The 22,926-nt window shown below is 38.8% G+C and overlaps 2 protein-coding genes across 11 annotated transcripts in view; both read right to left on the reverse strand.

The window, feature by feature from the left end:
* PLEKHF2 (pleckstrin homology and FYVE domain containing 2) overlaps nt 1-7,468 on the reverse strand; it is a 38,241-nt gene extending 30,773 nt beyond the window's left edge. The window contains exon 1 of the mRNA XM_041122814.1: nt 7,367-7,468. The gene's annotated coding sequence lies outside the window, so the exon portion shown is untranslated. The remainder of the gene's footprint in view (nt 1-7,366) is intronic.
* Nucleotides 2,936-22,919, reverse strand: NDUFAF6 (NADH:ubiquinone oxidoreductase complex assembly factor 6). 10 transcript variants are annotated; one of them, XM_041122806.1, is made up of 10 exons: nt 18,143-18,228; nt 16,704-16,770; nt 15,512-15,579; nt 15,290-15,396; nt 13,810-13,866; nt 12,104-12,206; nt 9,267-9,400; nt 7,367-7,468; nt 3,586-3,642; nt 2,936-3,078 (listed from the first exon to the last, which is right to left on the reverse strand). In XM_041122806.1, the coding sequence occupies exons 3-10, from the start codon at nt 15,531-15,533 to the stop codon at nt 2,950-2,952; spliced, it is 711 nt and encodes a 236-aa protein (XP_040978740.1). In that variant the 5' UTR covers nt 15,534-15,579; nt 16,704-16,770; nt 18,143-18,228; the 3' UTR covers nt 2,936-2,949. The 10 variants fall into 10 exon arrangements, with proteins under 10 accessions (XP_040978740.1, XP_029868740.1, XP_029868743.1 ...); XM_030012880.2 differs by lacking the exons at nt 15,290-15,396; nt 15,512-15,579; nt 16,704-16,770 and adding exons at nt 19,171-19,270; nt 22,711-22,919 and having other exon boundaries at nt 18,143-18,265; XM_030012883.2 differs by lacking the exons at nt 15,290-15,396; nt 15,512-15,579; nt 16,704-16,770 and adding exons at nt 19,167-19,270; nt 22,711-22,825 and having other exon boundaries at nt 18,143-18,265.
* Between the last annotated feature and the right edge of the window lie 7 nt (nt 22,920-22,926).

The raw sequence follows: 22,926 nt of genomic DNA on the forward strand, positions 1-22,926 counted from the left end.
GCTATTACCTATCATGGACAAAATATGATGTTACAGGACTAATACAATTCTTACGTTTTGCTAGCTTAAACCCACAAGTCTAAGTGGAAAGAGACTCTGGAACAGACTCCAGTGAACTGCTCTGAAGATGGAGTTGCAATTCTGTGCTTAAACAAAAGCAAGCAAGACCATAAAGATCAAAGATACACAAAACATAAGGTCACTGAGGAGGATATCCACTAGACTGCTGCTTTACATGGACCAGGCTAACTAGACATGGAAATTATTTTCAAACATGTAATTAGCAGACAGCAACAGATTTGCTAGTTCTTTTCTGATAGGAACGACCAGTAGGTTAGCACCAATAGGAGAAAATACTTTGTCAGAGCCAACAACAAAAAAAAAACCAAACCAAAAACAAACCACAAACCAAAAACCTCCCAAACCAAAACCAACAAAAAAAAAAAAAAAAAAAAAAAAAAAGGAGAAATAGGACAAATTTTTGTAGGATGTAGAATTATAAATTATCAGAACTGATGAATGGAATTTCTTTTATGGCACCAATTGCTATGGAGAAATAAAAGGAGATAATACTGATGAAAACAGACAAATTAAGACTACCTTGTTTGACAGGTATTTAATGCCTCCATTCACAACATTGTCCCTAAGGGCAGGATCAGTCATGACCATCCAAGAGAGAAAGCTGTTCCCTGAAGGATACAAAGGAGACATAGATTGCTTATTCAAGCAGCCTCCTGTCATTTGCAATTCCAAGTGCTGCTTTACTTTCTGAGGTCACTCAAAACTCTCGTGACTGAAGTCATAACTTGAATTTATTTATTCCATATCCTGTTTACTAATTTGCTGATAAGTCCCTCTCACCATGCTAACCATTCACTGCATCACATGGCTTCTTTTCTGCACTACAACAAATCAGCCCTTCCATTGATGCCTTTGTAAGCACATTGTCAAGATTTGTTCCACTTCCAACACCGAAGCAAGGCACTGGCCTTGTGGCCTGGAAGCAAGATATCACTGTAGCAACTCGATGTACTGGTGATACTGCATCATTTCCCTTCCCTTTTCTTCCTCCTTAACTGTACTGCGCTCCTGCCAGAAGTTAACTTTACAGGAGAGCGATTCCTTTTGAGAGGACAGACAGGGCTGCCTCTATTGTTCTGACTCGGAACAAAACGAGGACCAACTGCAGAAAGAGACATTTGTAACGCTTTCTCCAGAAGATAAAATAAACAGAGTGAACGCGCAGCTGGCCTGGTAGCAGCAACAGAGCGTAAGCCTTTGCTCTTCATTTGGCAGGAAGAGCTGCGGTGCCTGCATAGGAAGGAAATATTTTCTTTTCACCAGACCTCTTTGCCACATTCAAGAACACCAATCATAAGATACAGCAGCTGACTTGAGAAGTGGACAGAGCCTGTTAAGATTTTACTTTAGAAAATAGCCAGTATACTCCCGATCCAGCATACACCGATTTTCCTAGGTTCGTATCAGCCTTGATTATTACACCTCTAGGAATACAGAAAGCAAGATCCCGAGCTGAACAAATTCAAAGAGAAATGTCTTACCCAGGAATGGGAAACTGCAGAATTAAGCAAGATCTGTATCACAAACTGACATCAAATGTGTAAAATAAAATCACCAAATGAAGGATTTAATATTGGGTTCCTAAGATTTCTACAATGCTGACAGTTTCTGTGATTAAAAAAGCCACGAATCTTGTTCTCAGAAATTCATTATGTAGCATTGTACACTAAAATTCAGGATGCTGTTATATAACCAAGCATCTGGGAAGATTAACCCCGATTAAAAAAAAAAAATCTCTGGGAAAAGCAGCTATTTAGTAGAACAAGGATGACGGCAGAATAAACTACCGGATTTGTGCAAATGAATCAAGTTGGATGTTAGGAAGTATTATTTTACCAAACAACAAATCAAACAGAAGTATTTACCTTGATCCTAAGAGATGCTGAGTACAAAGCTCCCAGTAATTTCCCACCAAAAAAACAGAGCAGTATCTTTACAGAGAGGGAGGACTAAAACGACCTGGAACATTCAGGAATATATTTCTTCACAGTACCAAAGAAAAGGAATTCAGGGAAGCCACATAGGAGGGTGCCCTGAGAGACATGGTGTACATGAACAAAGGGGCAGTCGAACCCACACTGCAATGACAGCTGTGGGCAACAACAGAGAGATGAGAGGCCAGGAGGAAGATACAGCCAAGCTAAGAGCAGAATGAAAAAGACTTCGGCTAAGATAGAGATAAAAACTATATAAGGGTTCTCTTCCTATGTTATAAAGCTATCCTCCCACCACCTATAGTCACTTCAATGCTCAAACTCACCACACAGTTAAATAATTTCTGTACTACGGCTCTATTTCACCATTCTGAAATTCTACATAACCACTACATAATTAAAACAGCTAAAGCTTTTCTTGACAGTTTTCTTGCATTCAAATATATGTGCTCATTCTTCCAACCATGAAGCATCATTAATACTTGCAAGAAGTCTGCTCCTTGCACTAAACAGAATTGCTTAGCTGATTTATAAGGCATTTACTGTAACTGCTTTTGGGCACAAAGCAAGCAGTCTTCTCTCTTTTTTTTTTTTTTTTTGGTAGTAAAGTGTCAGAACTGTCAGAAGTATCCATTAGCACAGAATTTGTCCAAGAATTCTATCATATTGCTGTTATTACAGGAAAGACAAGAAAACTAATCTCAGACAAGGACATATGACTTGGCAGACATGTGAAGCAGAGATATCAGCCTAATATTCCAAGAACAAACTTTAACTACTGCCAGCAAGCTGACAGCTACAGTTCATGCGCATCTGCTGTTTCATATGAACTGCACTTTGCAGAAGTGTGAAGTTAGATACTTAACAATTCTATCAAGTTAAGACATTAAAGAAAAAACTCGGCACTCTGAACGCATATTAAAAAAAAAAAACTTTAATATGTTTTTTTCCAAGATCTAATATATAAATGCAATGGTAATAATGTACTTTTCTTTTGTAAGCTTGGATGAAATATATTGAAGTCCACTTTTCGCATATTACATAAATAATCATCTAAAGCAACCTAGAAAAGAAGAGAAAAGCTTAGTCCATATGGTGCACACAAATAATTGGGCATTAAGTTTAAAAAGCAATACATGAAACCGAATGAGGAACTGCAAAAAGGCTTGACAGTTTGCCCATTTTATTAAGTGGTAGTGTAACCATCACATTCAAAAGATATAAAAAAGGCACGTTTTGTGAAAACAAGCATTATCTTTTACTAGACCAAACAGCAAATTATAAAAACAGACGAGATTTTGGGCCCTTGCATCAGAGTGATGGTTTATGAATATACAGACATCTTGGGCAAAATGAGGTAGTTAAAGAAGGATTAGAAGTGTTGATCAAAACTATGAGGTTCCAGAGTCAGGTACACATTATGATTTTCACAGGTTTTAGGTATTACATCCTCCGAAAATAGACAAATGAAGCATTAGTTAACCATACTTAATTTGATACTCTACTCCTTGCAAACATATTAGCACAGAAACGATTCCATCACTTAAAGAGTGCATGCTATTACACCCACCGTACAGAAAAAAGCAGGATATGCCTTCACAGGAACTTTCTTACTGAAAGATCTAGCCTGAAAGTAAATGGGATAAGGTGGGAGAGAAAAAACCAACAACAAACAGACAAAAAAAAACCCCAAACCCAACATACTTATCAGGAGAATTTAACATTTCAGATTAAACATCAAGTACTATATATAATGGTTAGAAGCAACAGACTGTATTATGAGCTTCGTCCCTTTTTATTTTGACATCCTGAAACTATAATTTTTCATTATGTGCAAGCCAGCACCATCCCTCACTGTATACAAAAGTAATTACATAGAAAGTATGTAATACTGGGAGAGGCCTGCTAAAATTCTTATATGGTTTGACAACCTTACAGTTTACATATAATAAACCAATGTAAATTAGCATCCCTTGTTCCAACAAAGCTCCAAGTTGTATCTGATTTAGTAAGTACGGTTTAACCCTTTTTCCTCCCAACCAAATAACACTTTGCATCCCAAGAGACAGAAATGATGGAAGACCAGAAACGCGTTTCTCTGAGTGCATCTTTTTGGTCCAGTGTTGCCATCAGTCCCAGAAGTCCAGTTATGTTCCATTTAAATTGATGGGACTTTGAAAGGATCTCAAAGCCTCAGGTCCTCAGTATCTACATATAAACAGAGGCTAAACCACGGCTGAATCAAATCTATGATTTAAACCCATGTACAACTCAGGTACATCTAAGAGACCTGAAGCAAATCTTCCTGTAACATTTATAAATACAGAATCCCTCCCTGTTGTCCTTTTCTTAGAGTTTAAAACAAACCAACCCTCTATGAATACTGAAGAGAACGTGTGAGTTTGTTAGTTTACCATGGATCTTTCCAGACAACTGAAAAAATCAGGTTGAAACTTCAGGAGGGAAAAATACTGAATCTTTTTGAATCTTTTCAGAAGGCAAATTATTTTAAAACTTTGAGAAGTAATAACATCTCTCTCTCTCTCTCCCTCTCTGAGGAAAATGCTCTTCCCTGATCTAATGCTCTGCCTTACTATTATTAATTGCGAGATGAAAAAAGTAATCTTGCTTGACCTTTTTAACCCAGAATGGGTTGCATATCATTCAGAAAGCATGTTATCTTCCTTGGTAAATTGAGTCCATAATGATCTAGCGTAACTGAGATAAATGCAAAAAGCCAAAAGGAGACCCTTTTTTAAAAAGAGGAATGTGGGAAGCAGGGCTTAAGAGAAAGAGGGGGAACATGTAAATGTATTCGCAGGCTTTCGAAGGGGATCACTGTGGGACTGACAGAGCACTTTTATTATATGCTTTTATTCTAATAAAACACACAATTCCTAAAGAAAACTGCAACCTTCATTACCTTATTTTGCCCTCTGCTGGTCATCAGTCGCAGCATCAGGAAGAGCTGACCACAGTTCAAAAACTTCTCCCAAGATTAAGTGCCACATTACTACAATATGCTTCATATAATATCACTGAGACTTAAATTTAGCATTTGAGGATTATGTTTCTTCTGACTGTGAAATGGGGCTGGTAACTGTTACACTCATCCTCCAACATATGTGGTTTGTGTAACAAATGCTGAGATTGTTGAAACCTCTCTGCAGGTTTAAACTTTACCCTACCCTGTAATTCCAACTAAGACAGAGGGTTAGTGGCTGAAAAGACCCTCGGGCAAAACAAGATGGTGATTTTATACAGGAGAACAGATGCATTTAAAGACACCAGCCCATTACGTTCACCTAAAGTCTTGAAATACCCAGCAAATGTTGCCAGCAAAAGCCTGTTTCATCCATCAGGGGAGAAAGTAACTTTATCCTTGCATTAACAAGACCATCTGATTATCAAGGAGGCTAATACCCTGTTATTACTGCCAGTTATTGCCAGTTCAAGTGGTTTGAACACTCTAGAGATCCTGCACTGTCAATTATTCTTCACTGATGATGATGGAGGCTGGAAGCAAGTACTCAGAGAGAAAATTTTTATTTTAATTAAGATGATATAACCCATCCATTTAAAAAAAGGGGAGGGGGTGTGCCAAGATCAACATTCAATTGAATAAAATGCTAATGCTGCCCTAATCTGGTTTCCTTGTGTTTATACTTTTCTGTACAGTCTCCAATTACATGATCACATTGCATATTTTCCATAGGACCCTCCCAGTGCACAACACGGGCAGGGCTCTAGGAATGGAGTGGGAAGAAGAGGGAGGTAAGGTTCTGCCTGTTCCCTTCACAAGCTGGTTGGCATGTTGGCAGCCAGGGCACCAACGCACAAAGAATTATCAAATTATCTGAAAGGCTCTGAAGAACTGAATTCTCTCCCTGCTTCTGTCCCAAAGTTTCCATGCAATAGCAGCAACCAAATTTTAAACATCTGGACAATAAATACACATTGATCATTTTCCATGCCTCCCATCCCTGATATAAGGCATTTCAGGCCAGGCACTTGGCATTTTTGTAAGCCACAACTGCAATCAAAGCCAAAGGGTTTTATACACTGTGCATGATGGGTTGAGAGGTGGGGAATAAAAAAAGAAAAATCAACATGTTTCAGCTTGAACAAAGATACTGGACAGTTTTGACATTGTGTTTTCTTTGTCTCTGTTCCCTGCTTCTAAATGGAATGAACAGTTTCCTTGGGCACGTGACAACAAAAACTGAGACATCAGGTGAAGCAACATGAACAAGAATGCATTAAATGCAAATTATAAACAGTATGTATTAAAAATAAAGCCCAAGGCTACATATTAACAAAAAATAAAAACATTAATCAACTAATCACTGACTGAAGAAACCAGGGATGTCTCATTTTACCTTCAGAAAAATGAAGAAGGGCTCTCCTATCTCTACTGCATAAAATACTGTGATCACAGCTAACGCTGTAATTGAGGATTATATTAATGGTGTAAATGCAGGTGTAAATCTGCTATTTCTTTACTTTGAAGTGGTATCTTTTCAGACTACCTTGATTGGAAGTATTGGGTGCAATACTCAAAGTATATGTGTACATGTACTTGTAGACATAAGAAACTCTTTACAGTGCTTCTTGCAAGTTTTGTTTTCCAGATAAAGGCAGACACAGCATTGCTAATGAAACATTCTTCTGCTTTCATATTACGTACCAACAAGCAATTTAGAGTGTAGCTAAAATAAGAGCATAAAAGAAAAATAGAGTAGGACTCTGCAGTTATTCAGGATTCATTATCCACTGTTCCAAGCAAATAAAGTCCTTCCTAATTCACTTGGCTGTGAGCCAGAAAAGAAATAAACAGAAAGCACCTTTCCCAACATAGCTTTGAGCATGGCTAGTCATGTTAGGGAATGAATCCCCCCTCCCACATGCACTAACCAGCAGTTAAAGGCAACATGCTCTGCCTTCCTGGCAGCCATTCCACTCTGCTGTGAAATACCATATGCAGAAGTGCTTTCTATGGTGCTGATCCCATGCTGGCATATAGTTGCCTTTATAAAAGTCTGCTTGAAGTTTCTCTCCCAGTAATAAGGTTTTTAGGCAGCATTTATATATACGCAGTTGGACCTTGCTGTGAGTAAACTGCCTCCTGTACATACAGATAAGTATAATATTCATACAGAAGTAGCTGTAATATTTAAAGGTTTTGTGTGTTTGGTTTTTTTTTTTAATTTAAACTCTCAAAGTAATTAAAAGTAAAATATTTGAAATTAAGTATGCAGCTGTAAGTCTTCTAACAACACATATGGACAATGCTTTGTAAAGATTAATATCAATTATGTTTATTTAAATAAATAAAAGGGAAGGAATCTCACATGTTCTAGATGAATATGGGCCTGGCTGGCAACGTCATAAATTACATCTCTCATATTTTTCTCTTGCTTGCCTCTTATGAAATCCTCTTGTGAAACTCCATGCTAGACATAGGAAGGAAAATAAAAAAAAGAGAAAAAACTCTCAATAAATATCAAGTTTCCATTTTAGCTTCTCAAAAACCTCTCCCAGCAACCAAATTAATGACACAAGATTGAAACAGCCTCAATGTTTTACCACTGCCCCCTCCTTTTTTATTTCCTTTTTCTTTTGTCAGTCACTTGGAAAAAAATTCAAGAGAACAAATACAACAGTAGGTACAGACTCTCCGCATTAATTTGCTCCCTGAAGACTTTGTGTTCAGTCAGATAACCAAGTCAAATTTTTAAAACCATAATCCAAGAATCGATACTAAACAGAAGAAAGGCAGTAACAGCTAACACAGAAGCCATGCTGGCTTATGAAGTAAGTCATTATCTTGGGACTGGTGTGCACCAGCAGGCTTGCAAAAAAAACCCAAACCAAACCAACAAAAAACTCCCAACAAAACAAAAAACAAACAAGCAAGCAAAACCCCAAACCAAACAAATCCACACCCCAAAAACAAACCAAAAAAACAAAACCACCAAAAAAAACCCAACCCCAAACTTATTCTTTCACTACAGTGATCAATGTAAGACATAATATGGTATATTCAGAATTGCACCAGTTCCCATTCTTCTCAACAACACTCAGACATATGAAAGCTGTATAAAGGTAGGCAGGTAGGCTTCACAGGAGATAGAGACTCCAGAAGAACTCTGTGATACTTGCCAGCAGCTGAAATGCTTACAAGATGCTCAGTCTGCACAGAAGGGATGCAAGCTGTTTTTACAGTTTCACTGCAGAACACCTTCCGTGGCACAGAATGACTGTGAATTTTCAGGCTATGTTTGAAAAGCTAAAAACTTGGAAGGCCATCCAGTCCCAGAAGGGATGAAAGCAGGGTGCAGCTCCTTTTTGCAGTCTTATAACCCTGACCTATATTAGTATCTACATTTTTTGCAGCTACCTAAATTACTAAACTTCAAATCAAAACTTTCAATTGTATTGAAATGGTATTTAGAATATACTAACACAACTGCCTTAAGGATCACCATAATTACATAAATTTTGGTTAAGTGTAAAAAGAACAGCATTAACATTTAAAAATAAAGACTGGAGATGAAGGAATAACAGCTGAGATGCCTACAGACCTAGCCAGAGAATATTAATGAAAAAATTTGAGCTTTAATCTCATTTTACCCAAATTGCAAGATCTGCTAAATTCCAATGTGAATTAGGTGTACGGTTTAAATTGGAGGACTATACCATCTCCTACAGCAATATATGGAATGTATGCTTAAAGCTATCAAATAAGTAACAAAAAAATAAAAACCAAACCAAAACCCCACAACCCCCAAAACCCAGAAAATCAAAACCACTAGCACGTTTATGAAAAGGTAGTAAAGAGAAACCCAAGAAGGTTGTTCAGAAGTAAAATTTCTCACAGTGCTTCCTTTATGGGGATAGGAAAAGAAAAAAGAAAAAAAACCAAGAGAAAACACAAACCCTGGCACCGTTCCATATGTGTATTTCTACACATTAATGGAAAAAAAATCCTGAAAGTTAAAATATTACTACATTTAATAAAAATAAATAAATAAAAACCCAGAAACCCTAGAGTTTCACGAAGGTCACTCCTCTCACCTCCCAAAAGATGCAAAACCATGACAGTGGCATATTACTAGGCCACAGCAGAGTTAAAATAAAGAAAAAAGGTGTTCTGTTTCCAGCCTAATAAATTATGATCTCATATCTAGCATTGAGAGACACAGTTAGAAACACTATACTGTTAAATTCCAGAAAACTTGCTTCTCTTACCAACATACAAATGTCCATGGGAAGAAAGACCTTTTGTCTTGTACTATGATACGGAGTTGCTCTTAAACAGGTAACTATGCCTTGCGCTTTCCCAATGTGACTGGCTGCATGGTCGGCATGGATGTCCCTCACACCTAAAATTGCAGAAATAATATGTTTAGAAACATACTGTCAGGCCTTTTGAGGGGTATGGTCTTCCCTGATGTGTATCACAGTCATATTTAAGGAAAGCTAAGTGCGTTGGTCCATGATAGAACTGCCTATGTTCATAAATTGCCTTGAGATCTCATCTCAGAGGTGCAAAGCATCAGGCAAATTCACTGATTTCCACATTCAGGAGCAAAACGCCTCTTAGCTTGTTGCAGTTTCTGCAAAGGGTATACTTAGCAGAGCGGCACCTATTCAGATATAATACATCAGTACACAAGCTCATTTTCATTGGCATATCCTCTCCCAGGGTAACAGTATTCCAAGAACTGTTTTTCCTGCCAGAAAAATCATTCATGTGTCAGATTCCTGACAAGTATTAATGCTTACAGCACAGTTTCATGATTAGCTGCAGCTGATTCAGCAGTGTACTGAAGTCAATGAGAATGGTCCTACGCTTCCCCCCCGAACCTGTATTTCTGCCACCTCCCTTGTGCTGTCAGGGGCCATGAGGCAGTAGCACGGCAAACTGAACAAGATTACCAAAGCAATGGTCACACAACTGTGAGAACTGAAAGAAGAGGGAAATGAGTGGGGCAGAGCAGCACCATTGGTCTTCATGGCAAGACCATACAAGTCTGGCTTAGACTGATGATAAAGCCATAATGTTTTCACAGGACTGACCTGGGATCAAATGAAAATTTAAAGGAAAACTGAAATTGAAATTCACAAAAGCTCTTAACAGAAGCAGCATTCTACAAAGAAAGAAATGAGGATACAGGAATTACAGACCAATGAGCCTAACTGACACCTGAACACCATGCTGGGCATACCAGATTCACTGCCCAAGCCTGCCTGAGCCTTGCATGGGTCTCAGAAGCCTTTGCAAAACAGTGGCTATAGGTAGACTACATAGACTTACTTTGGCAATGGCAGCAGAAAGCAGAGTGTGGCTTGGAGGAATCAATGGATATAACTTACTGATACTGACTGGGCAGCTCAGGCTTTACATAAAACTAGGAATTAAAAAAAAAGAAAAAGCTCAAAGAGTAACCGTTAGCAATGACTCATGCCCAACTGGGAATATATCCCAAAGTGAGGTTCTGAAAAGGTTTAACAAAGTTATTGAGTGGTACCAGACTCCTAACTGCTTAGGCAATGAATCAGAGAGCACAATATTAATATTTTTAAATGACAGGAGCTGAGAGGATGTACCAGGACTTTGGATCACAAGATTACCAGTTGAAATGAGCTTGACAAAAGAAGTAACCTGAAATCAGTAAGAATAAAGCAGCACTACTACTGGGAGAGTTACACACAAACTGGAGACAGTCAGGAATAAAGAAGCCAAAAAGCAGAAGAAATTTAGCAAACATGACCTGTAATGAAACCAGGTCCACCTAGTCTACAAAAGACTGCTGATGGGAAAGACCAAGAAAAGGGCTGTGTTCAATTAATTTCTCCATTTGTGGAAAAAAATACAGAAGTTAACTGTTTAATATGCAGCAAATGAGACTTTTGCTTAGATATTTTGTTACACTGGTATATTTAAGAGAAGTTAAACATGACAATACGGCACCTAGTAAATCTAGAGCCCCTGTAACAGATTTTCAAGAACAGGATCATCTGACTTGTATCAGGAGTAACCCAAGCATGACTGAACTTCTTCAGGATCAAAGACATTTCTCAGAATGGAAGACCTCAATATTTCTCATATTCCTACATTTCTTCAATCAGAAGTTCAGAAAGACACTTGCAACATTTCACTGATTTCCTACTGAGGAAGCGAACATCAGATGTTAAAGAGATAGGTTCCTCATTTCTTCCAAAGAAGAATGTGCTCACCATATCTCACTTTTTACTTCTCTATTTTAAAACTCTTTTAACCTGAGCATTGGCCTTCCATCAGACTACTCTGATAAGCAAGAGGAAAATATTGCTACTGCAATACTAAATACTACTAAATAATAATAATTCTCACTCTTCTTTTACATCTGAGCTCATACAGGGAATACTTCCATAATGCAACAGACACTAAAAGGAAGTTACCCTTTTCTTCACTGCAAACAAACAGTTCTTTCCCAGTCTGTGACTCTTATATTAGACATGACACAGATACTAGCTCCTAACCACAAGGATCATATCATCTTTGTTGCATTTTTTCTAGCTATTGAATTATTGACAGTTAATCTACTTTTAGGAAGAGAGGATTCAGACCCAAATTTACAACATCACCATGGAAGTTTATAGGTTGGAAAGTCAGCTGTTTCAAGATAACCAGTGTACATCACTGCAATATAGGACAACAGCTGCAGAATAACTACAGCACTTTGTATTCTGACAAGTGGAACAATCAGGAAATATGGTGAAGAGCTGAATTTACCACACTCTGTAATAAGAGCAAGAAAAAAGAACAGAGTTAAGCAACAGAGAACAAAGCAGCAGGAAACCACACTTCAATGAGCTTTCCACTGAGCATGCTTCTGAGGAAGGTACGTAGTTCTAGGACAGGTGCAGTAAAATTCCAGATTTATGGTCAAGCATTCAAAAGATATCTGAAGTATTACCTAAGACAACTTGTACTAAAATTAAACTCCAGCGGAAAAAGAGTGGGCTTTTTGAAACATCAACAAATACTGTACCTGCACTAATGAGTCATCAGCAAAATCTAAAAAGGGGAAAACACCTACCCAGCACTTCCAAGGTGAGGTACAAGAGAGCGCTCTGAGTGTTCTCAGCATACGTTTCAAGCTCCTGGATGTTACGGTATGCTCTATCATCCAAATTCTTCTCCTGTAATATGAATACAGAACTTCAGTAAAATGTAACTATAACTGCTATTTGTGCAAGTTTATTACTACAGTCAGGTCAGCCTAATCCACTAACAGAAAAAAAAAAAGGACAAAATTAAGAGATAGAAAGAGAGTATAAACTCAGATAGAAGTAGTCATTAAAGCTTACAGCAAGGCTAACATAACCAAATAACTACATACAACTGCAGCCAAGTCTAGTTACTAGAGCAAATGTAACCTTCTGCAATAATAAGAAACCAGAATTCTTCATTAAAAAAGATACAGCCAAAACAAAACATCATATGGTATTCTTACAGTACGGGGCTGCCACCTTTAATACTTAATTTGCATCTGAAGCACAGAGAAATTTAGATAAATAGGAATGTATTTTTTAAAAAAACACACAGGAATCAATCCAACGAAAAATGAACAGACAAGTTTCAAAGTCATGTGCTAACAGCCCCAAAAATATAACATCCTCCAGCATTCTTTCTGTCCTAGTGGCTTTTGTGGTTAAAACATATGAGTCTTAATATTAAAAACCAGTCTTAAGATTAAAAACTCTGAAATCTTTCATAGTAATGACACTCCACAAGTAATTGACCATCAATTTTCTCAAGGTATAACTTCATAAGACACTAACTTCAGCAGCAAAGCTAGCTTAAGAAATTCCTCCCCATAGTTATTCATTCTTGCCCTTGTGTCAGAGTTGGCAGCAGCATCACTGTACCAGTGAAATTCTTCCTTTTGTTTTCCCAGAAAAAGGGTAGTTATTTTAAAATTCATGTGATTTGAATGCTCCAATTTAGAACACTGCTTAGAAAAAACTCCACAGCCATGATAAGGAAAAACAGCGAAGTGTGGCAGAAAGGTTCAGACAGGTCATTTAATTTTTGAGATTTTATATCCATGACTCATCACAAGAAAAGGCTATTTAGGGGCAAAACTGACATGGTAAGAAAAGATGTGAGAAGGAATAAGATGATGCCAATGATGTAGATATGTGCAACTTTTTACAATATGCAAGATGTCCTTTCTCTTGGGGCAGGACTGGAATGACACAAGAAGAGACCATGTATGAGTTTCTCTTCTTGCACATCTTCATTTCCATTTCTATTAAAATGTAGTTTTCCAGAATTCTTAACAGTTGCATATGGAGACCTTACTACTTAATACCATAGGATGGAACTTCCCTCGCTTACATACAGAAAGGTATCTAAGTGTAACTCCCAGTGGATTACCTCTAGGGGTAACCACTTCAAATCAGGAATAGAGACCAGCAACAGAAAACATGAGCACAGATAAACTGGTTATCAGAGCAGGGAACAAGATAGATGTGGACTCACAAACTACATCTATTTTAAAGCAAAAATAAACAAAGGATTATATTAGCCATTTTGGCCAGAAAGAGCAGAAATTACGAGTAGGGGCATCAAGGGAGAATTAAAAGGAAATATAGCAGTACCATTCTTAAAGAGAAACACTACTGTCTGGAAAAGATTAATTACTTAAGTTTTTGTTTTACACACAAACACATAAAAATAAGGGGGGGGAAACCAAACATGACCAAAAACAGAATCAGACTTTGAATGGTAAATACTTACTCTTTCATCAATGATCTTCATGAACCACATTTTAGTCAAGTTATGCCTCTTGACAGCCTGAAAATTATCAAATAAAACATCCATGTTAATATATACAAAGCGACGGTAGTACTGCATTCTGAAGGCTGAAGTATGTTTTAGATAATCCTTTTCTTACAAGAATTGTATTCACTGGGTTAAATAAAAGTGGCACATCAGTGGAAAATGAGAATCTTCCTCAAATACAAGAATCTTCAACTGCCATTTGTTACAAGTTGTTGCACACAAAAAATGACATCTTGGACATCAAGCCAGTTAACTAAGAGTATTTCTTTAAAAATATTTCTGAAGGTAATTTATTCTTTCATGGAATCATACACTCCCACAAAATATTTGCAGATAACTATGTTCACTTTCCAAAAAGAACAGTTTCCTCCAGAGTCAAGCAATAAAAAGATTTCCCTTGTAAATTTTCAAGAAAATGTCAGTACAACATACCAGTATGTATGGTAAAGACAGCATCCTAACAAAATAATATAATGAGTATTACGGTTTTGTTCAAAAAAGTATCCCACAGCATCTCATACTCACACATTCTTCTTTTGGCTCTTATCTCATATTTGACTTCCTTCCTGTACCACTTCATTCTATCAACTTACCTTCAATCCTCTTACTTACACACACTGAATTTTGCAGACCACATTGTCAGAAAGGCTACAATCACACATATAAATATTTATAAACAAAACTTAATGGAGCAGATTTCTCACAATCTGAGCCTTTATAGCTCACTTTCAACTACTTCTTTACATCCATTATATTTGTAAATATTTTTTTCAAGGTTTGACAAGACTAGATCTTCTTGTTGATTCAACAAAATCTACTTGAGGAAGTACTTGATATGTGAAAAGGCAAATTTTAAGTTACAACTACAAATGTCAGTTTTGCTTCTTACTTGTTCATCTTGAGTATCATTTTGTAAATTAAATCCTTGAAATAGTCACAGGTCAAGCCTTAAAGCACCAAACTGAGTTCTGCTAAATTACCTAATTAGTACATTACACCCATTTCGAGCTACCTTCATTCAAACACACAGGTCTTCATTTTTCAAAAGTTTTGAAAACTAGTTTCTTCCACAGAAATGAAGGGAGAATTAGGCCTCATTTTTTATATGTTCAAAATGGACAGATAAGTAAGAACAAGTATCATACAGTTGCCATATAAGTTTATATTAAAGTCACTGAGAGTTGAGCTATTAATAATTCTAGAAATACTATTAAAGGTTATTTATATACTTTACTAGTACATAAAACTCTTGGAATCCAAATGCGAGTATTCTGGGATACACAAAACTTCAGGAACACATTTAACATGATAAATTACTATGATAAATGTCTTGCTGTTGAGTTTGTATGAGGATACAAACTCAACAGCAAGAAAGGAGTATACATAAAATATGCTGTGAAAAGGCATGCTATTTCTATTAACAGCTCTGCAATACTTGTGAGTTCGGGTGTCTTTCCAAATCCTTCTTTCTAAGAATTGCAATGACATTCTTGAACATTTGTGAAGCCACGCTCTTCAGATAGGTCATTCTTGGGGTATTTGCTGAAACGCAGAAATAAAACCACATCCTGAGTGCAAAGGTCACCAGGTCAGGTTGGATTGCTAGTTCACTCCAGTGCTCTGCAGTGTTCAGAACTATGAAAGCTCCTAGAAATACCTTCCGAACTATTTTTCAACATCTTATTTCACAACCAGGTCTGTTTGGATTGTCTTAGATTAGTCTTCCTGTAGAGAAATCATATGTGAGGTGAAATCTTACCACAAAGATAGGCCAATTCTTTCTTCTGCTTCAAAATCAATTTTCTGTTTTGTGAGAAAGGAGTATAACTGGCAGTCTTAGCTGTTGGAAAGGGTTGCAATTGTTATCTCAATATCTGAATTGTTTATATCTGAACTTTGTAGTGGTTTTGGCTGGGATAGAGTTAAATTTCTTCATAGGAGCTTGTATGGGCTATGTTCTGGATTTGTTCTGAAAACAGTGTTGACAGCACACTGATGTTTTAGCTATTGCTGAGCAGTGCTTACACAGAGCCAAGGCCTTTTCTGCTGCTCACACTGCCCCGCCAGCGAGGAGGCTGGGGGTGCACAAGGATTTGGGAGGGGACACAGCTGGGACAGCTGACCCCAGGGATATTCCAGACCATATGGCATCATGCTCAGCAATAAAACTAGGGGGGTGGTTGGCTGGGGGCCCTCTGCTTGGAGACTGGTTGGGCATGGATACATACACCTCACATTGATACACACGCAAGCAGCCTGAAATTAAAAGTGGTCAGGAGAATATATACAATCATACCCAAAACTAACTTGTACCTAACCCACTCAATCAGACAACTAAATGAGAGGAGATCTTCAGAAACAAAAATAAGTTAAGCTACAGTAAAGCAAGTTCCTCCTTGGAATGGAGACAAAAGCATTTTGGGAGAAAACGGTCTTGCTCCTGGGAAGCTTGCCATATGCTGGAAGAGATACAGAAAGAAATAAAAAGCAAAGGCACCGACGGACTGACATGCAAAATGACCAATTCTGCATTTTAATGCCTGCATTAAATCATCACCCTAGGTGCATCTTCAACTGCCATAATCCCGTAAAAAGGCTCACAACATTTGCCAGTCTTCATTCTAACTGTACGAATGCTTTGTTGTGGCTAAGGCACACACTTCATCTGAGCTGGAGACACCTATGAATACCTCTAGTCCTCTCAAAAATGACAGTAACAGGTGCTTTTCTTTTATTTTACTTCTTGGCTTTACCTATGTTTTCTCTTAGTTAAACAAAGTGTAACTTGTTTAAATTCCAATTTTAATCTAAACATGAGTGTTGATAGACAGGAACAAATGGTCACTTATGCTTTATTTCACATTTGAAGGAGGAAGAGTCAGGGAGAGGCCACAGTTTCAGCACTGCCAAAAATCACTGAAAGAGGATTTGGAAAGGACTCATTTTTGTGGTCTCAGAGGTGCAGCAGAGTGGATGTGAAGCCAACATGGCATCAAGTGAAATGCTCCAATTCTGCAGGAACTCCATTGTTCTAACCCAGCGTTACAGCAAGCGTCCTGCTTTCCCCAGGATTTTAACAGGAACAATGCAGATGAATACTTGGATGAAGACTCCACATTTCACTGCCTGTTTTTCAGCGGGTCCATAAAACTAACCACCTATGGGATCTACGTTAACTGTATTCAGCTATTGAGATCTAGACAAACTGCAGCTTTTCTTGTCCAGGAGCTCAGAGATCTTTAGTTTAAATGCTAGTTCTGATCTTATAGAGTAGAGGTCTTACAGTAGCTGCTCTTTTGGAAGGTTCTAAGACTTGCTGTGGCCTGTGGCCCTAAGATGACAAGTTAGCAATGTATGGAATTTCCATCCCCAAAGAAATTAAAAATTCAATGCAACGTGACCCTGACAACCTGATCTAACTTTGTCATTAGACCTTCTTTGAGTGGCAAGTTGGACAAGATGACAACCAGAGATCCCTACCAACTAAATTATTCTGTGGTTCTATACCAGCATCAAGGGAAAATCCATTTACACTGCCTTCAATCATCTATCAAACATATCAATGACAGTCCTAACTAGAAACAAAAAATTTTGGCAGAAAGCCTTGTTTCTTTGGCCATGACCAGCAGAGGAACAGATCTGTAGGTGTACTTTATGTGTGATGTTCTAGTGCCTGCAGAACTCGGGCATCTTGGTAAAAATAAACTGTTAAGTTCCCAAGTACATTCCCTGTTACTTCATGCACACAAATGGATCTGTGCAAAACATAATACATAAATAGAAGTCATCAAGCACCTCTTGATGCAAGAAGACTGTATTAAGATTCTCCCTATTACCCAGTAACTGTGTATGAAGGTCTTGGGCTTTTCTTCATACCCTATTTGCTACTTCAACCTCTGTGCTTAGCCTTCTGTCTTTTTGTACAGCTTAATCTCTTCAGGCAGAATTAGCACTGGCTCAGGAAAGTATACTTATGCACTTCACTTGCTATCAGCTTAAGGCTTACCACAATTTACTCCGTCCTTCACCCAAACAGAAGAGGAAAAAGCAGATGGTTCATAGAAGTCTGACCCTCCAAGTAGGTCCTACTCAAATATCCTCCTTCTCCAACTCAGCTCCTTGGTTGTAGGTAACTTACAATATCACACAAACACAATTTAGGTTATCTGTTTTATATAAAACAATGCTGTTAACTATGCAACACAGCACACACAAAACAATGACATCATTATTTCCCACAATAATATTTTAGTTAAGTGAATTTTAGGACAATAAAGGTATATTTTACCCTCCACAGTTCTGTAGCAACCGGCTGATGTGGTGGGTTATCGCAGAATATATCTTCCACAGCCTCCCTCCAGAACTGCATTCGCATCAAACCTGTAGTCTTCTGAGTTATGGAGTCCTTAATCTGGAAAGGATACATCTGGAGTGAAATTCACAGTGTCTTTAAGGCACTTGGTCTATCTACACTGAAAAGACAGACACAGGACAGCCAAACTCAGTAGGGAAAGTGCTCAGTCCTGAATTTACATTTATTCCTCATAAAACATATGAACACTACAGAGAGTAAAAAAATCTTCACCACAACCTGACTTTGAAACCCATGGAGATTAAGTCCTGGGCAAACCTCACCTTGGCTTTCTTCTCAGAAGGAAAAGCACCAGTGGTAACAGCAGTGAGGGAGGGCAGTGCCATAGGTTGCCATAAGCACAGCCCACAGAAGCTGATCCAGGTTTTTCACTTGGTCAGCACATTTCTTGGATCACTCCTGGCAAGAGTTACCAACTTTCCTGGTTGCACTAGCAGCTTCTGGCCACCTTGCAAAGGGGGAAAGACTGCAGCCACTCCCCTCCCGCAACTCTCTAGTTACTAACTTCCCTCCCAGCAGCCTTTCCATCACCTAGCTTCTGCCAACAAAGACCTGGGACTGATTATATCATCCAAGTTTTCGACAGACCTACAAGATAGGATTTAGTTGCACTTTACCAATTCAGTCGCTGCATTTGAAACCAGGACACAGATGCAACTACATAACAGTACCAAGGACCACAGCCTGTTTGTTATCATTTAATTTTAAAATGCACGACAAAGAGGAAAGTCAGAAAAACTATATACATAAACAAAATAAACTGGGGGAGGCTGGCTACTTTCCAAGGGAAGTTCAAACCTAGAGGTTTGTATGGCACTATTTATTCACTGCCCCTTATAGTACAAAAAATTAATCTTGGCAAAACACCACCTACCAGTGTAATTTAGAATATTGAAACTGTTATTTTACATTTCCAGAGTTCACAAATGTATTTTAATACCTGCCTGAGCCAGTTCCACATTGAAGGCTCTCAAGGCAAAAGCAGAGGTTCGAGATTCCGCAGGCAACAGCAGAGAACACAGAAACCCTTCATAGTCACGCTTTCTATAAAAGGACAAAGAAATACATTTATTATTTATAGCTCTACGTAAATTGGGTGTGCTATTGCTTAGCACTGAACTCCTAAAACAGTAGCAATAAGTTGTAGTTTAAAACTCTGACTTTGCAAAAGTACCAGCTTTTAAGCTTATTTTAAAATAAGACAAACTCCAAGAGAGAGGGGATGCTGTCTGAACTCTCAGCGCACCTCTCAAATCCAGATCTCAAGATATTTGGCTAAAGGCATGGAACAAGGCTGTGGCAGAACTGCAAATAGAATCCAGATTGTCCGACTTCCAGACTTCTGTTCCAAACATGAAACCACTTTTCTTTAAAAGATTGTGCTTTGGAACTTGGCACAAGAGCACTTGCCTAACCAGTAAGTTTTTGTTTACTGGCAACTATATTCAAAGCATAAAAACTCTGGGTTTTGGCAGTTTTGCTGCAGGTAACTTGTCGCCAATCTGGAGTGATATGCCTTTGTTTGGCCACTTGGGTGTGCCATTAAATTAAAAACAATCACAGTGCACAGAATCATAAATTGCAAAATCATACATAACTGTAGCTAACAAAAACACTTGGTCACCTCTGAAAAGCTAAGTTGCTTGTTTTGAACAACATTTTTGTATACTTTCTGATAAGCTTGTAACCTGATTCCTCATTACAACAAGACCAGCAACTCCAAGTTTCACCTCGAGAGTGGAGAAGCAGGTGTCAAGGAAAACTCATTTTCATGAAGTCTGCTCTTCTTACATGTACTCATATTTCTTTTGAATGTGAGTTTAAAATAGCAAAGCCAAACTAACACCAAGGGTTATTAGGGTTGCTACTTTTAGCATCAAACAAAAAGGAAGTAAGATTTAACAGAGGTTCTTACCCCTGCAATACACAACAGCTGATAACTAGCAAATGCTTAGAGTTCTCACAACAGTTGTGAAACTTGTTTTAGAGCTTGATGCAAATCCAGAAGCATCAACAAAAAAATTATTTGTGAATTTTAGCAGGCTTTAAAGGTCACCTTCATATTAAAGAACAGATGCATCAAACCTCCCTCAATTAAGACACTTTCTGGAAGGTATTATCAGCTCAAAACCTAGTATTTTTTTCAAGGCTGATTATAGTAATACCCAGTATTGCCCACCCTGGGCAGAGCTGCAAGGTTTACAGACACATTTTCCCAGTTCCAGTTATGCAGTTTGCCTAGATTGTTCACAAAACACAGAACCACCTCTACTTCCAGAAAGGAAACAAAGAAACACATTACACAAAGCATACAGCAGCACAATAGAGAAATTTGTCTTCCCTCTAGTAACGGTGTTGGCATGTTGTTGTTTGGGTTTTTTTTTTTTTCCCATTATTCTAAGCTTAAAAATTAAGTGTAGCAAAAAACAGTTAAAAAAAAAAATCAGAAAGAAATGTGAATTTTATGCTGACGGTGCACCCTTGGACATAACAGTAGAAAAGTAAATCCATTAAGCCTCAGCCTGTAAAATAAAATTTATATTGCTATAGATCATGTTCCACCGCAACTCTCTTCATGTATTAGTGTAAGGAATGAAGGAAGGAGGGAATAACCTTAAGTCTGGTATTGAGTGTTTTTCATAGTTTCCCTCTCAAATAAGTATAAGCTTACATATGAACCCACAGATGGAAGAAAAGTTGGCCATGACCATTACTGGACTTTCAGTATAATGAATTTCTTCCACATTATAAAACTCCATAATACCATCAAGCCACAAGCTTGTCTTCCAGAGCAGACATCATAAACAGCAAGAGACAGAAAACATACCTGCTCAGGAAACATATTTTTAATCAAATAGCTTAAAGCTACTTTTAAAATAGTTGTTTAACAGAAAAAGGAAAACCCAAGAGAAAGGGCATCTTGCATATTGCAAAAAGTTGCACAAATCTACACCTTTAAAGCGTAACTCAGTTGTTTTTCCTAATGTGTGGGAGACTCAAACTCAGGACTGGTAAGTTGCTGACGCTTGCATAGCCTCAAGTGCTTTATTTCTGTCTGAATAGTAACTCCTTCCTCTTCATTTTTAATGACTTATGATTTCCATGCAATATATGAGCTACTGTGAACAGCAGCTTCAATTAAACAATGCCAAAAGCATAACCAACTTTTGTTTTATTATTTTGAATGCTCGTGTATTTTTATAAGTAGTCCTTTTGATGGTTTAACAAAAATAACCAAAAAAGTTTAAATTCAACCATCTCAGCTTCTGTGCATTGGAACCTAACTATTCTGTTCACAGTTGTTTTTTACTGAAAACATTTTACCTGTATATGTTAACTTTACCTGTACATTAACTGTACGTGCAGCCTCTGTTCTGAGTAACAGGTAAAAAAATCCTGGGTAGAGTAACTAGGAAAACAAAGCTGTAATCTAAAGTTTTATCAAGGAAAACACAACCTGGCTATGCATTCTGACGTATCTATAAAGGTCTGCTGCTTGGTGCTGCACAGAAAATTTAAGATTGTCACATTCCTTTCCGTTAGTTTTCCTACTTCAAACGTTACTGCTGACCACACACACCTTTGTATCTCTTACAAGCATCAGTTTGGAGAAGATGATCCTGTTCCACTTTCTATACATGCTTGGAAGCCTTCTCCCTGCTTTTGTCAACAATCTAGGACAACTGTATCCAAAGAGAAATTATACAAGCCTTTACAAAGAGACTTGTTTTAATTTTTTTACTTCTGAACTCCTGTGGACTTTCTAGAAAGCAGCCAAGGGGCCTTGCCCATTGTTTACTGCCCAGAAGCCAAGCAGGAAACGTTGCCTGGCCTGGAAGTGTCTGAGCTGCACTCCTGCTCCTCTTGGAGCATTTTGGATTTGACCAAATACGGATGCTTTTGAAAACATAGACTTCCTCCCCCTCCTGCGCTCAGGTCAGAAGCTACTCGCGCTGCCTGTCCAGCTGTTGGGTTTCCTCTGCTTTTGCTCATTTTTCCAAGGAGTACTTGGGAGGCTTGGCTATTTCCCAGTAGCCAAGAAGATCTGGAAACACCCATTACTTTTAAACATCCACTTCGGTGATCTCTCTCTCCGAAAAGCCGAGACAATGAAACGGAAAGGTTCAGTATTTCAGAAGAAAAGCAGCTGTGACAGAAGCGGGGGAGGAAATCGCCGTTTACAGGGTAACTTAAGCATCTGTCTCGTTTCCGCTGCTCCCCCCGAAACGGCGAGGTGCCGGCGCAGCCCCATCCACCGGCGCCGTTCGCTTCAGGGCCGCAGGGGTTTATTTTCGGGGCCTTCGGCGGCGAGCCCAGCCGAGGCCGAGGGCAGCCGGGGGGAAACCCCGGTCACCTTTCCCGGAGAACTCAGCAGCCTCTCCGTCAGGAGGGGAGCGCTCGCCAGCCTTCCTCGGACAAGACTCACCTCCCCCCGAGGAGAGGAAAACCCACGCGGTTGCAGGCCTTCCCCCCCGGGCACTCACCGCACCAGCTCGGCGCAGTACTGCACCTCTCCTCCGGGCACCGGGCGGCTCCAGCCCGCCGCCGCCGCCCTCCCGCCGCCGAGCCCCGGCCACGGGAGCCCGGCGCGGGCGCCCGCTGCCCTTGCCAGGCGGTGGCAGGGCCCCGGCCGCAGCCCGCCCCGCGCCATGGCGGCTGCCGCCATGCTGCCCGCCGCTCCTCCCCTCCCGTCCGTCACC

The sequence above is a fragment of the Aquila chrysaetos genome, chromosome 4 (genome assembly GCF_900496995.4).
Source record: "Aquila chrysaetos chrysaetos chromosome 4, bAquChr1.4, whole genome shotgun sequence".
Taxonomy (NCBI): Eukaryota; Metazoa; Chordata; class Aves; order Accipitriformes; family Accipitridae; genus Aquila; species Aquila chrysaetos.

Bases quoted from the DNA above. Each gene is read 5' to 3' on its own strand.
- NDUFAF6 (XM_030012880.2), bottom strand. From the start codon at position 22,892: ATGGCGGCAGCCGCCATGGCGCGGGGCGGGCTGCGGCCGGGGCCCTGC. The intron at 13,867-18,142 runs GTAAAATATACC...GATAATTTTCAG, and splicing joins TTGCTACAGAACTGTGGAGG to GCTGTCAAGAGGCATAACTT. The intron at 3,079-3,585 runs GTGGGTGTAATA...CTTCTTTTCTAG, and splicing joins ATCCTGCTTTTTTCTGTACG to GTTGCTTTAGATGATTATTT.